Raw genomic sequence first — 13,036 nt, 5'->3', positions numbered from 1 at the left:
TGCCCCTAACTTCCGAGGGTTGTTGAACGATGTCCGAAGGTTACCGGACGATGTCCGGAGGGCGTCGGGCGATGTCCGGAGTCCGATGTCCGATGCGCGGGAATTCCGGCGGACGTTCGGAAACAAGAGATAAGACTAATCCGGACGAAGTCCGAACTAGAAAGGAAACAGCGGAGGACTACCAGAGGTAGAGGCGGAGGTGACAAGTCTATAGGAGTCGATCCTAAGACGAGCGGAGGTCGACGAGAGAGAAACTCAAGTCGGACGGAGGAGAGAATGAGCAGAGTCTAATATGATATTCGAACTGAGGAAACTACAGAGATTGTACAGGGGTTTATATACTACTGAGGACATAACGGAGAACAGTGAGTGCAGTGCGAAGCTATGTAAAGCTATGAAGAAAACATATGGTACGACTATCACTAGTCTATCGGAACTTAGTAAAATGAAGACGGAGATGAATGAGGAACGGAAAATAAAGCGTACTAACTGATAAGGGAAGTACCAAAGGGATAAGGCGCGGAAGTTAGACGCGGGTCGGATCCGGACGATACATAGAAGTCGGCCGGATCCGGAAATCCGGAAATGATGAGTGTGATAGGTCCGGGTCCGGAACGCGGGATATGACAGTATCCCCCCTTTAGGGCCGAGCCCACGAGGCTTCTGATTCGGAAGTCCGGACCGGACTTTTATGAATGCGAGATGATGGGCGGAGCTCGTAAAAATAGCACTGAGCATATAAGTAGGCCGGGGCGCCCATGAGACGTCTAAAACTTTCCCTTTAACTCCTATTACTGCTTTTAACATGTCTAACTCCACTTCCGGCAACAAGAAGACCGCCCGGCAGGTTCTCGAAGAGAGACAGGCGGAAATGGCGGCCGAAATTGCGCGGCTTGAGGCGGACGCTCGGAGAGAGGCGGAGGAAGAGGAACGCAAACGCAAGGAGGCGGAAGAGGAACGGAAACGGATGGAGGAGCAGAAACGGAAGGATATCGAGGAGACTCGGAAGAGGTTGGCCGAGCGCGAGCAGGAGCGTTTGGCAAAGGCTAGGATGGGTAATGTGTCGGAGGTGAGTCGGATGAGGTTTTTTACGTTTTTTCCGGAGTTTAACAATTTTTAGTCCTCCGGTCCGGCGGATCCGGAGGTTGCGTGTGAGATGTGCGTCCTTAGGCGCAAGATTTGCACCTGGGCAGTAGCGTCTAGGACGCCTAGGGTGAGTTTTTCTGTTTTGTCCGGATCCGGATGACTACTGATGATTTCCGAAAGATCCGGACGTGTGACCAGTGCCGCGCGTCCAAGGAAAAGTGCGTCGGCGGAAATCCGCCTGTCAAGGCGCCGGCCGGCAAAGGCAAAGGCAAGAAACGCGCGCGTCCGGAGGGATCTCCGAGCCCCAAGGGCAAAGGAAAAAGACGTCAGCGCAGTCCGGAGGACATCGACGATGACATAGAAATAGTCTCCAATCCCCGGACGGTTATTGGAGAGGATCAAGACTGGGCGGAGTACGACGACCAGGCCTGGGTCGCAGCCGCCAACAACATAGTTGCGGAACTGGCCCGGACGAATGGGCTGATGGAGAGGGGTATTGCAGCGGCGGAGGGAAGTAGAGCTGCGATGGACCGGGTGAGTGAGACCATGCTCCGGTTCATGGAGGAGCAGAGGGAGTTTCAGACTCTCTTCATGGAGAGTCTGAGGGGCGGTTTCCGGATGCATGTAGAAGATGCTCCGGAGGAGGAAAATGAGGAGGAGGCGGAAAAAGAGGCCGGCGGATCCGGCGGAGACATGGAGATGGACTCTTAGGTCGTCGGATCCGAAGTCCGGATGTCGGACGCCTAAATAATGTACATATATGCATGTTTTTCCTTACTCTTTGTTAGAAGTTGGTCCCGGCTTGTCCGGATATGCTGAATGGAAATCCGATAGAAGTTCCGGCGCATTTCCGAGTTCGGTTGCGAGTATCCAGGAAGTTTCTTCGTCCGTCCCTTCATATCCGGCCCAACGTACTAAGTATAGTAGTTGGCAGTGACGTCTCCGGCGGTCGATCTTGGAGTCCAGGATTTCGGAGATTTCGTATTCCGGTTCTCCGTCGACTAATACCGGGGGCGGAGGAGGTTGGATGCGATTAGGAATAGTGTTCGGAGTTGCGGGTTCTAACTGAGAGACATGGAATACGGGGTGCACGGATCGCATAGCGTCCGGAAGATGGATGGTGAAGGAGTGGGTGCCGGGACGAGCGATGATGTCGAATGGTCCGAGATTCTTTTCCGAGAGCTTTTTCGATGGTCGGGTTGAGCGGAAATATTTTGCTTTGACGAAGACCTGATCTCCGACTTTGAAGTCCGGAGCGGGTTTCCGTCTAGCGTCCGCGGGTCCTTGATATCTTGCTTGGGCAAGGGACATTTCTTCTCGGAGGAATTGGTGAAGCTCGTCTAGATCTATGGCATAGTCCCGGGCACGGGCGGATGAGAGATCACGCTCCGGATGTATGGAAATGTTCGGGTGATAACCCTTATTGGCGAAGAATGGCGAAACACCGGTGGTAGCACTCGGAGCATTGTTGTACGCAAACTCGGCCAAGGGTAACAGTTCCGACCAATTGTCCTGCTGATAGTTGCAGTAGATCCGGAGGTATTGTTCTAGGGTTTGGTTGGCTCGCTCGGTTTGTCCGTCGCCTTCCGGATGATATCCGGAGGTGAAATGGAGGATCATGTCGAGTGCTTTTCCGAGCGACCGGAAGAAGTGGGAAACGAATTCCGTACCGCGATCGGAAGTGACATGGGACGGAACTCCGTGCTTGGAAAACACATGGAGGAGAAATAACCGGGCGAGGTCCGGAGAGGTGATGGTGTCGTAGGTCGGAATGAATATGGATTGCTTGGATAGTCGATCTATGACTACCAGGATGGCTGTGAAGCCGGAGGAATCAGGGAGTTGTTCGATGAAGTCCATGGATATAGAATTCCATGGCTTTTCGGGAATGGGGAGTTGCTTCAATAATCCGTATGGTTTGTGTCGTGGAACTTTAGCTCGGGCGCAGGTCGTGCAGGACTTAACATAGTCCTTCACATATGCGCGGATTCTGGGCCAGGTATATTCCCGACGGATAACTTCCAGGGTCCGGTTCTGACCGAAATGTCCGGATAGCGGGTGGTCGTGCGTATTCCGGAGCACTCGGAGACGGAGGTCATTGGATTCTGGAACGTATATACGGTTGTCGCAACAGAGGAAACCACTCTCGTCCATTGTCCATCTCGGGTCCGACGGACCCGGAAGGTGATAGGAAGCGATAGGGTCATTAGGGAGGGCGGACAGAATGTCCTTATGAAGCTGCTCGACATCCATCAGTACAGCCGCCCGGAGCACCGGAATTGCTAGGTGTGATGCCCGGAGGGACGAAGCGAGCTGTTCTGTGGTAAATATCGGCCGGAGGTTGTGTGGATTCACTTGAGCGTAGTCCTTATCCCCCTCTTTGGGGTAGACGTCCCAACGTCTAGTTAGGCAGTCGGGCTTTGCTCCGAGTTTTCCGGGTCGGAACCGGATAACGAGGTTAAACTGATGAAGATATTCCGACCAGCGGGCCTGGCGGCGGGTGAGGAGTTTTGTGGTAGCGAAGTACTCAAGGTTCTTGTGATCCGTGACGACGTCTATCGGCTCGGCAGAGCCTTCAAGGTAGTGTCGCCAAGACCGGAAAGCTTCGTAGATAGCTAGAAGTTCCTTATCATGGGTGTCATAGTTGAGTTCCGGAGCCGAAAGGGTCCGGGAGTAAAAAGCAACCGGGCGGAGCTCCTGGTCCGGACATACTATAGAAAGTATTCCGGCGATAGCATAGTCGGAAGCGTCCGTCTCAACGACGATAGGAACATCCGGCATCCAGTGCGTAAGCACCGGAGCGGTAGTGAAGGCTTTCTTGAGAGTTTCAAAAGATTTCCGGCAATCCTCGGAGAAATTCCAGGGAGCATCCTTGCGAGTGAGCCGCGTAAGCGGAACTACAATATCCGAGTAGTTAAAGATGAAGCGACGATAGAAATTGGCGAATCCGAGGAACGATTGAATATCCTTGACTTTCCGAGGTTCCGGCCAGTCGCAGATAGTCTGGACTTTGTCGGAGGACATTGTAAGTCCGGCCGGAGATAGGAGGTAACCGAGGTATTCTACAGAGTCGGAATGGAATTCGCACTTCTCCGGTTTAGCATATAGCCGATGCTTCCGGAGGCGTCGGAGGACTTCAAGGACGTGTTTTTTATGAGATGCAAGGTCTGCGGAATAGATGAGGATGTCGTCGAGGTACACAATAACACAAATGTCAAGCATATCGGCAAAGATGGTATTGACAAAGCGCTGGAAAGCCGCCGGAGCATTGGTGAGACCCTCCGGCATAACCAACCATTCATACGAGCCGTAGCGCGTCCGGAAAGCAGTTTTCCACTCGTCTCCTTCCGCCATCCGGACTAGATGGTATGCGGACCGGAGGTCGATCTTAGTGTAAACTTTAGCGCGGCTCGGAGAATCGAGAAGGTCGGAAATGAGGGGAAGCGGGTAGCGGTCTTTCTTTGTGATTTTATTGAGTCCTCGGAAATCTACACAGAGGCGTAGGGAGCCGTCCTTTTTTTTGACGAATAGGACAGGGGCTCCGTGCGGAGAGGATGAGGAACGAAGAAGTCCGGTCGCAATATTCTCATCAAGGAATTTGCGAAGAGCTACAAGCTCAACCGGAGAAAGGGAATAGATGGTGCCAAGGGGCGGAGCCGCTCCTTCTTCCAATTCAATCTTTAGATCATATGGACGATGGGGAGGGAGCTGTCCGGCTTTGCCCTTATCAAAGACATCCGCATACTCGTGATATTCCGAAGGAATTCCGGATAGGTTCGGAGGTTCGGAGGAGAGTGTAGCGGAGCGGAGATTGACACCGGACGGACGAACAAAAATACTGAACTGGACCGATCCCTCTAATTTACAGGCCCGGCAAAAGGCAACTGCATTGATTAGGGAAATATTAGGACCGGCATTATCAGCGGAGGGACTCGGCGAGGTTGAGGAAGGGATTTCCGCCGGAGCCGGCGGAAAAGAGGTCGGAGGGGTCGGAGGCACTCCATGAGGAATCGGACGGAAATCGATGCTGCCCTTTACCCAGTCAATCAACGGATTGTGTCGGGTGAGCCAGCTATATCCTAGAACGATGGAACAGGATGAGTCCAGCGGAGTAACATAAAATGTTTCGGAGGTAACCACGCCGGTTGGAAACCGGATCGGTAAATCTACTGCCTCAGTAATAGTGGCATTAGAAGTACCATCAAACAGATGGAGCGGAAGCGGAGGAATTGCATAGGTTGGAATGTTATTTTCTCGGATTAATCTGGTTTCTATAAAACAATGAGACGATCCACAATCTACAAGAGCCGGAAACGGAGAGATATCGGGAAAAGTAGAAATTGAAACGGATGGTACTAGAGAGTTCGGATCGGAAAAGGAAATAGCGTTGAGACGTAGCTCCATTGCACGGGTTGAGTCAACGCAACCCTCGTCCCGCGCGGAGTCAGGAGGGTTGCGGACTAATTTTTTGTCTCTTCCGAGACCTCTGGTTTGGCTTCCGGAGTCACCGTGCTAGCACGACCTTTGGCCGCACGGGAAGTGGACTTTAGGCAGTCCCGGGCAGTGTGACCGGGTCCGCCGCAGAAGAGGCAGAGCTTCTTCTCCATGCGCCTCTGGCGTTCCTCGGAGGTGAGTTTGCCGTCTTTTCCGAGCTTGGACGTCAAGTCCGGAAGTTTGGCGGAGGAGGAAGCCGAAGCGTTTCCGGATTTTCCGCTGGAGTACTCTTTCCGGTCGGAAGTGGAAGCTGACTGCTTAGCAGGAGGCGCGGATGCGGAGGGTTTGGTTTCGCGGGAGACTTCTCCCTTGCGTTCCCAGTATCGAGCGTCGATAGTCTGGGCGAGAGTTTTGTATTGGGACAGAGTGGTGGGTTTTCCTTGACGACTGATTTCGTCCTTGATGCGAGCCGGAAGTCCGTTGTAGAACTGACGGCGCAAAGCTCCGTCGCCCCAACCTCGGACTTGGGAAGCTAGCCGCTGGAACTCTACAACATACTTGTTGATGCGCTGTCCGTCGCGCATATAGAGCTGTTCCAGCTGCATTTCCGCATCTCCGACCGGGTCGTGAGGTCCGAAGTTAGTTTGGAGTTCTAACATGAACTCGGAGTAGTCATCCATCCAATCCGGACGATCCGCTAGATCATCCGAAAGGAGGTCCGGCTCAAACCATTCAAGGGCCATGCCCTTGAGGTATGATTGCGCGAAGTTGACCTTAGTTCGGCCGGTACGGAAAGATTTCGGCTTAGCTTGGAAGTTAAGCTCACATTGGACAAAGAACGCCCGGAGTTTCCGGGGCTCAGTGCCATCGAAGGTATCCGGTTCTCGGACTTTGACTTTAGGATCACCGGATCCGGAGGATTGGCGGTTGTTACGCGCCAGGTTATTGATGGCTTGGGATAGCCGGAGGAAGACCAAGTCTTGTGGACCTAGACCTTCGTTTTCATCGTCAGTCGGGTCTTCCGGAGGTTCATCATCCGGATCTCCGCCACCTCCTCCTGGCGGGTTACCGCCTAGGGCAAGTTCATCGTCGGAATCATTGTGCGGAAGATTTCCGGCGGGTGTGGGGGTGGGGGTAGACGGATGTGGGCGATTCATGAGTTGTGAGATACTGGAGGCAGCACCTTGCGCACTAGCGCGGCGCTGTGAGAAACTGAGGAAGGCATCGACTATGGGAGTAGAGTCGCGTCGGGCGGTTACTACACCCGCTGCATTAAGAGCGGTCTGCGCCCGTGTAGGTGCCATGAAGTCAGATGTAAGTATACTCGGTAAGGTGTGAGTTCGAATATACTGTTAAGAACGTGCTCAAGGGTCGGATCCGAAGGGCTTGGCTTCAGCTCGTGCGCTGCGCCCCTTACCCGAGTACGTGCCCCTAACTTCCGAGGGTTGTTGAACGATGTCCGAAGGTTACCGGACGATGTCCGGAGGGCGTCGGGCGATGTCCGGAGTCCGATGTCCGATGCGCGGGAATTCCGGCGGACGTTCGGAAACAAGAGATAAGACTAATCCGGACGAAGTCCGAACTAGAAAGGAAACAGCGGAGGACTACCAGAGGTAGAGGCGGAGGTGACAAGTCTATAGGAGTCGATCCTAAGACGAGCGGAGGTCGACGAGAGAGAAACTCAAGTCGGACGGAGGAGAGAATGAGCAGAGTCTAATATGATATTCGAACTGAGGAAACTACAGAGATTGTACAGGGGTTTATATACTACTGAGGACATAACGGAGAACAGTGAGTGCAGTGCGAAGCTATGTAAAGCTATGAAGAAAACATATGGTACGACTATCACTAGTCTATCGGAACTTAGTAAAATGAAGACGGAGATGAATGAGGAACGGAAAATAAAGCGTACTAACTGATAAGGGAAGTACCAAAGGGATAAGGCGCGGAAGTTAGACGCGGGTCGGATCCGGACGATACATAGAAGTCGGCCGGATCCGGAAATCCGGAAATGATGAGTGTGATAGGTCCGGGTCCGGAACGCGGGATATGACAAAGGCAAGCCAGGCTTCGTAAACCTCAAGCGCGTCATATGGCACGAGGCATTCTTAAAACTGTTGGAACTGGTCGCGCAACACTCAAAGTCTGGTTATTCACATACTTGCTATGACAAGATCGCACGCTGGTTGTTTCCCATTATTCTGATACTTTCTGCTGATTATGAAGAACAGTAAGTTCTATATTCTTACACATGTCCGCAATCTGATATTAGACTGTTTTTAGATGTATGATGTCTCTCATTTGTGGCCACCATAGCAAATGTCCCTGTCCAGTATGTCTTGTACCGCTCGAAGAACTTAGCGAGCTATCAAAGACGTTTGCATTTAGAACAGTGGAAGAAGCAATAGCCGCACTCAATGTTTACAAGGTCAGCAAAGCTCGAGGCGAGGAACTACTCAAGGCATTAGGATTGCGTGCTGTCGCGGTAAGTTATTGGCAATATTCACTCTCTCGTTTCGCCTCCATGTTTTCGTTACTAATATCTCATCAACAGAATGTTTTCTGGCTCATTGCGCACTCTGACCCTCATCAAGCCATCAGTTTTGACTGCCTTCATGCCCTCCATCTTGGTATGTGGAGGCACCTACTCGAGGAGTTGAAGAAAATCCTCAAAGCGCTTGGACGTGATGAAGAGTCAAAGGTCGAGAAACAGTAAGTCATTCACATCGCGATTCTCATCAACTCATGACCTTCGGTAGGGTTGCTAGTTTCCCTCGATGGCGCAATCTTAATCATTTCAGCACCATCATCCACATTACCTTCAGTGATGGTAACAAGATGCAAGATCTATCCAAGGTACGTATCATGAGGCTTTTGGCTTTCTAATACTAACTGACGCGCAGCAAGCCTTCTATTCTGCGGTAAACGTCTTGAACCAGAGGACCAGCCCAGAAGGGTATAAACTTCTTCGCGTTATTAGTAGCTATCTGCAATTGGATAGCTATATTGGTCTCGACGTGCATACGTCAAGCACACTGGCAGCAATTGATGCTGAACTACTCGTTTTTGATAGCGCACTCAAGGTAAATGTTTTGTTCATTCACTTTTTAAATAGATTGTTGATCACACATTCTAGGAATACATCGAATGTGCTCTCAATTCTCCCATCGTAGGTCTCAAGCTTGACTGGGACTTTCCAAAGGCGCATCTCTGGAAGCACGCAACTAGGGACATCCAAATGAAGGGTGCAGTACGCAACTACAGCACCCGTCCGAATGAGAAGCTTCATGGCCCCCTCAAAGAGGCCTACGAGCGCCAGTCAAATGGAAAGGACGTCGCTGACCAGGTATGTTTCTAACATTATAGCATCTGATGTTCACTCATGTAAAGATCTTGTTAGATACTGCGTGTTGACACGCGCAAATTCGCAGCCAAAATGTTGAGAGCGCACGTGGACGTGCTTGATGAGCGGCGCACATTGGCAGGAGAGGGCAATGATGACGATGAAGACCCGAATCCTGTTGCTTTCGAGGGGCACATCAAACTTGGTTCGACGCAACAGCCCGTAGCCATCCAAGACATCGAGACCCACGGCGGCCAATTGGATCGTGCATTTCAAGGCTTTCGTAAGAAGTTTTCCGATTTTATCAACAACTCATTACCGACGTACGGATATCGACTGGAAAGATGGGTCACCATACCGACAAACTTCTTGGTGAGTTGATCTTGTTTTAGTATGTGTCTTGTACTGATTTATGTATTTCTGAACCAGATTCGTGAACATCGCTTTCTCAAAGTTCACTACGAGTCTACCGTCGACTGGAAGCAAACTACCGACTACCTTCGATGCACTCCAGGCTTCCATGGGCAACCGCGCTATGACTGCGCACTTATACAACTCGCCCAGGAAGTATCAGTGTTTGTTCGCCTTGTTTTCATATTCAGTTGTCAGCTTCTGGATGTTGGTTCCTTCAAGTTTGCACTGGTTCAGCCATTCACTGCTGGCATTGGTGCTTCTCGCAGGTCGGACCGTGATCTACGACTTACTCGTGTCAAAGCTGTCCCAAGGGCAAGTTCGATCTTCGTTCCAGTCCAGTCTTTCATTCGTGGCGCTGTTTGTTTCCCTGATCCTGATCACCGAGATGAATTCCTCGTGGTCGACCACATCGATAGTGACATGTTTGTGCGCATGAAGTCACGTCCAGCACGCCAGTGACCAGCTCCAATGTCTCCTTACTTCACCTCTATCAGTCTGAATCAGAACTACAGTGTCCAGATATGTATGTAGATCTCTCTTTTCTTAATATCATCTCGTCTGACTGCACTCAGCTCCACTCTCCCATATCTCCAACGACACAGCCATCTCCTCTGCCCACACCATGCACACCAAATCCGTACTCAGCTCCGCTCTCCCATATCTCCAATAGTTCTTGCACCATGCAAGTCTATTTACTGGACCACCACAAGACACTCTTGATTCGTGTCACAGGGCCTCAAGACCCGTGCTTCACAAGCGACGTCATCCGATAAGCTTTTGCGGTTGCAGAACGAGTTGACGCAGGGTCTAGAGCTCGCTAAAACACTCCTTTCTCGAGAAAATCTCAAGCGTGACTACACGCAGCAAACACAAGTTTCCCTCGTTGGGCACTAAAGAGGACGAGGAGCTTCTACTTGACAAAGAGAGAGTAGCAAAGAAACCCAAGATCGAATCCAATCGTATCACTGGACTCAAGATACGTACGAGAATCTGTCCCACTGTAAGTCCAAATTGTCGTGTTCATTAGTCATTTGATAGTAATCGGTACTGAAGTTAAAGTACCTGCAGCTTTTATTACATGTCGACTTTGCCAAGGCTGAACTAAACACGCCGCATGTCAACAGCAAGGACGGCAAGATGCTGCGGAGCAACTGGCCCTGTGCAGGGTCACGTCTTTATAACATGGAACCAGGCAAGTGAAATTGTCGTGTCTCATATCTCCACTGTTCAGACTTAAATTTCTTGTGTCTTAGTTTAATTGTCATGCCCCAGGCTGGATATTCCTCAGACGACTTCACAGCAGAACTCGATGCTATTGAGGATACTGAGTCTGAATATGAGCAAGACAACGTGTTACAGTTACATTTGCTGCGCTCTATTTTCTCATATCATCTCTACAAACGGCCTTCCTTTCTTGTATGATGTATACTTCTCACGATTAGCCTGGTCCGTGCGCACATATTGGCCTATTTAAGCACGTATATTACTACTAGTTTCTGCACTTTAATCTTACTAGGTTTTACCTGAACTATCCTTCGCTTAAGACCCCCAATCTTAAGTCGTCAGATACTTGATTCTTAGACAAAGCACTCCTTTGTCTAAGCCTACGAAGAGTCCCCTTTTCTGGAGACTGCGAATCTCAACGATCGTAACTCTGTCGAGTTGTCGTTGTTAAGAACTATCCTAGTTCGTAACAAAAGATTAAAGTCGAGAGACACCACCCATCCGCGTGTGTCAAAGAAACAAAAGAAGATCAAGAAGAAAAGACCTGGCTGAGCAAGACAGCTAGTGCAGGCAGAAGCAAAACTGACGTCGCTTACTCCAAGACTCCAAGCCCTGAACCTCGGTACCCTTGTACCGCCGCTCAACATGTCCAACACCAGCACGAAGGAGTTCGAATACAAGATTAACCACCCACCCATTTTCAATGGAGATAGAGAGCTTTCCAGATCGTTCCTCCTCTCGTGCAATGCCTATATGGATATCAACGACAAGCTCTACAAAGATGACAAGCAACGAATCATCTTCATAACCTCCTTCATGAACGAAGGAAACGCCAGACTTTGGAAAGAAGAATTCCTTGAAGACGCCCAATTTGTGGACTCTTCCGGACAAAAGAAAGGGTACGGAACGATGAAGGACTTCCAGGAAGCATTCAACAAAGCCTTCTCGTCCATCGACCCTTCCGGAACAGCCATGGCAAGAATCGGGAATTTGAAGCAAGGGAGCGGAGATCTGCAAACCTACATCGCCGACTACCAAAGGCTCATCGCCCAAGCAAAGATCAAGGAAGAATCGGCCAAGATCTTCCATTTCCAAGCAGGACTTAAACCGGGAATACTGGAAAAATTATTCTATTCCGGAAATGTCCCGAAGACCTTTGACGACTATGTCGAAGCAGTGGTAGATATCGACAATTGCTACATGCAGTTGCAGGCCATCAGAGCCCGAAACCCTTTCCATCAAAAGAAAAGAAGGTTCGGAGATCAGAGGTTCATCCCTACCAGGGATAGAGATGCCATGGTGGTGGACCGACTCGTAGAAGCTGATCGTCAGGAACACATGAAGACAGGAAAATGTTTCACCTGTCACCAAACCGGGCACCGTGCCTGCGACTGCCCTCAGAAGAAGAAAGGGCCTCCGTTTGTACGGAAATTAGAAGACGAAGAAGAAACGAGGCGTATCCAGGAGGATTTTTGAAATGGAGAGCTAGATCGACTATAGCATCTCCAGAAGAACCTGTACGTCTTATACGAGCTATTGGTGAAAGAAAAGAACTACGTGTTCCTATTTCTCTTATCTCTCGAACACGTCAAAATGTCGAAACCAGCGCAGTAATAGATTCCGGAGCATCTGGAACCTATATTTCCGAAAGCTTCGTAAAGAAGCACGGCCTCAAATCCCGAAGACTGGAAAAACCTTTCCATGTTAGGACCGCTGATGGAAGTTATTTCCGCAGTGGACCGGTAGAACGATATTGCACCCTTATCATCAAAGTCGACAAACGAACCATGATAGGGAAATTCAATATCACCAGACTAGGACCAAAGGATCAGATCCTCCTAGGAATTCCCTGGCTCAGAGCTATGAATCCTTCCATCGATTGGACCAATCAAACCGTATCCCTTGAAGAAACTCCGAAGTCCATTGAAATCGAAGAAAGCGTAAAAAAGAGCCGAAACCCACCTAAGCGAACGTGGGTTAACTCTAGGATGAAAAAGGAAGAACCATCAAAATTCTCCGCGTCAATTGAAGAAGTCCCCGAAGATATTCCCACTCCGCTACCCATGGAAGACGATGAACTCTTCAATACCAAAGAGGACGTCTGGATTGCCCCTCCAGTGCAAGAAGTATCTACCTACAAACTCAACGATGGAGAATTCCTTGTGGAATACGATTCCAACGGAGAGTTCATGAGAGTAGTGGAAGAAATTTCTCTCGATACTCCTCTTACTAAGGATGGGACATCGGCTTCTGAACAGAAGACAATTCCCACCCCTCTCAAATACAGTAACAAGGCACAAGAGTTCGCTCAAGAAGAAAAGACAAAACAAAAGAAAACCTTTGAAGAACTGGTTCCCACGTATCTCCACGACTATGCAGATATATTTGCCAAAGACGGACTAAATCAACTCCCCCCAGAAAGACCTGGGATCGACCATCGTATTGAAACAAAGCCCGGTTTTCTCCCTAGAACGTCGAAAGTCTATCCATTATCTCCAAAGGAACACCTAGCCGTGAAGAAGTTCATTGATGAAA

At 50.1% G+C, this 13,036-nt stretch overlaps 1 protein-coding gene across 1 annotated transcript; it reads left to right on the top strand.

Annotated features, from left to right (window-relative positions):
- Positions 1-7,574: 7,574 nt before the first annotated feature.
- Positions 7,575-9,736, top strand: HD556DRAFT_1247619 (uncharacterized protein; the record flags this gene model as incomplete). Its single annotated transcript, XM_041298712.1, has 8 exons — positions 7,575-7,750; positions 7,804-8,005; positions 8,075-8,232; positions 8,280-8,376; positions 8,424-8,603; positions 8,657-8,866; positions 8,921-9,235; positions 9,293-9,736. Coding segments are annotated over 8 exons (1,782 nt in total), but the record flags the coding sequence as incomplete, so codon positions are not given.
- Between the last annotated feature and the right edge of the window lie 3,300 nt (positions 9,737-13,036).

This window comes from Suillus plorans, assembly GCF_016647745.1.
Source record: "Suillus plorans strain S12 chromosome Unknown HD556scaffold_86, whole genome shotgun sequence".
Classification (NCBI taxonomy): domain Eukaryota; kingdom Fungi; phylum Basidiomycota; class Agaricomycetes; order Boletales; family Suillaceae; genus Suillus; species Suillus plorans.
This window is presented reverse-complemented; position numbering and strand designations above follow the sequence as displayed.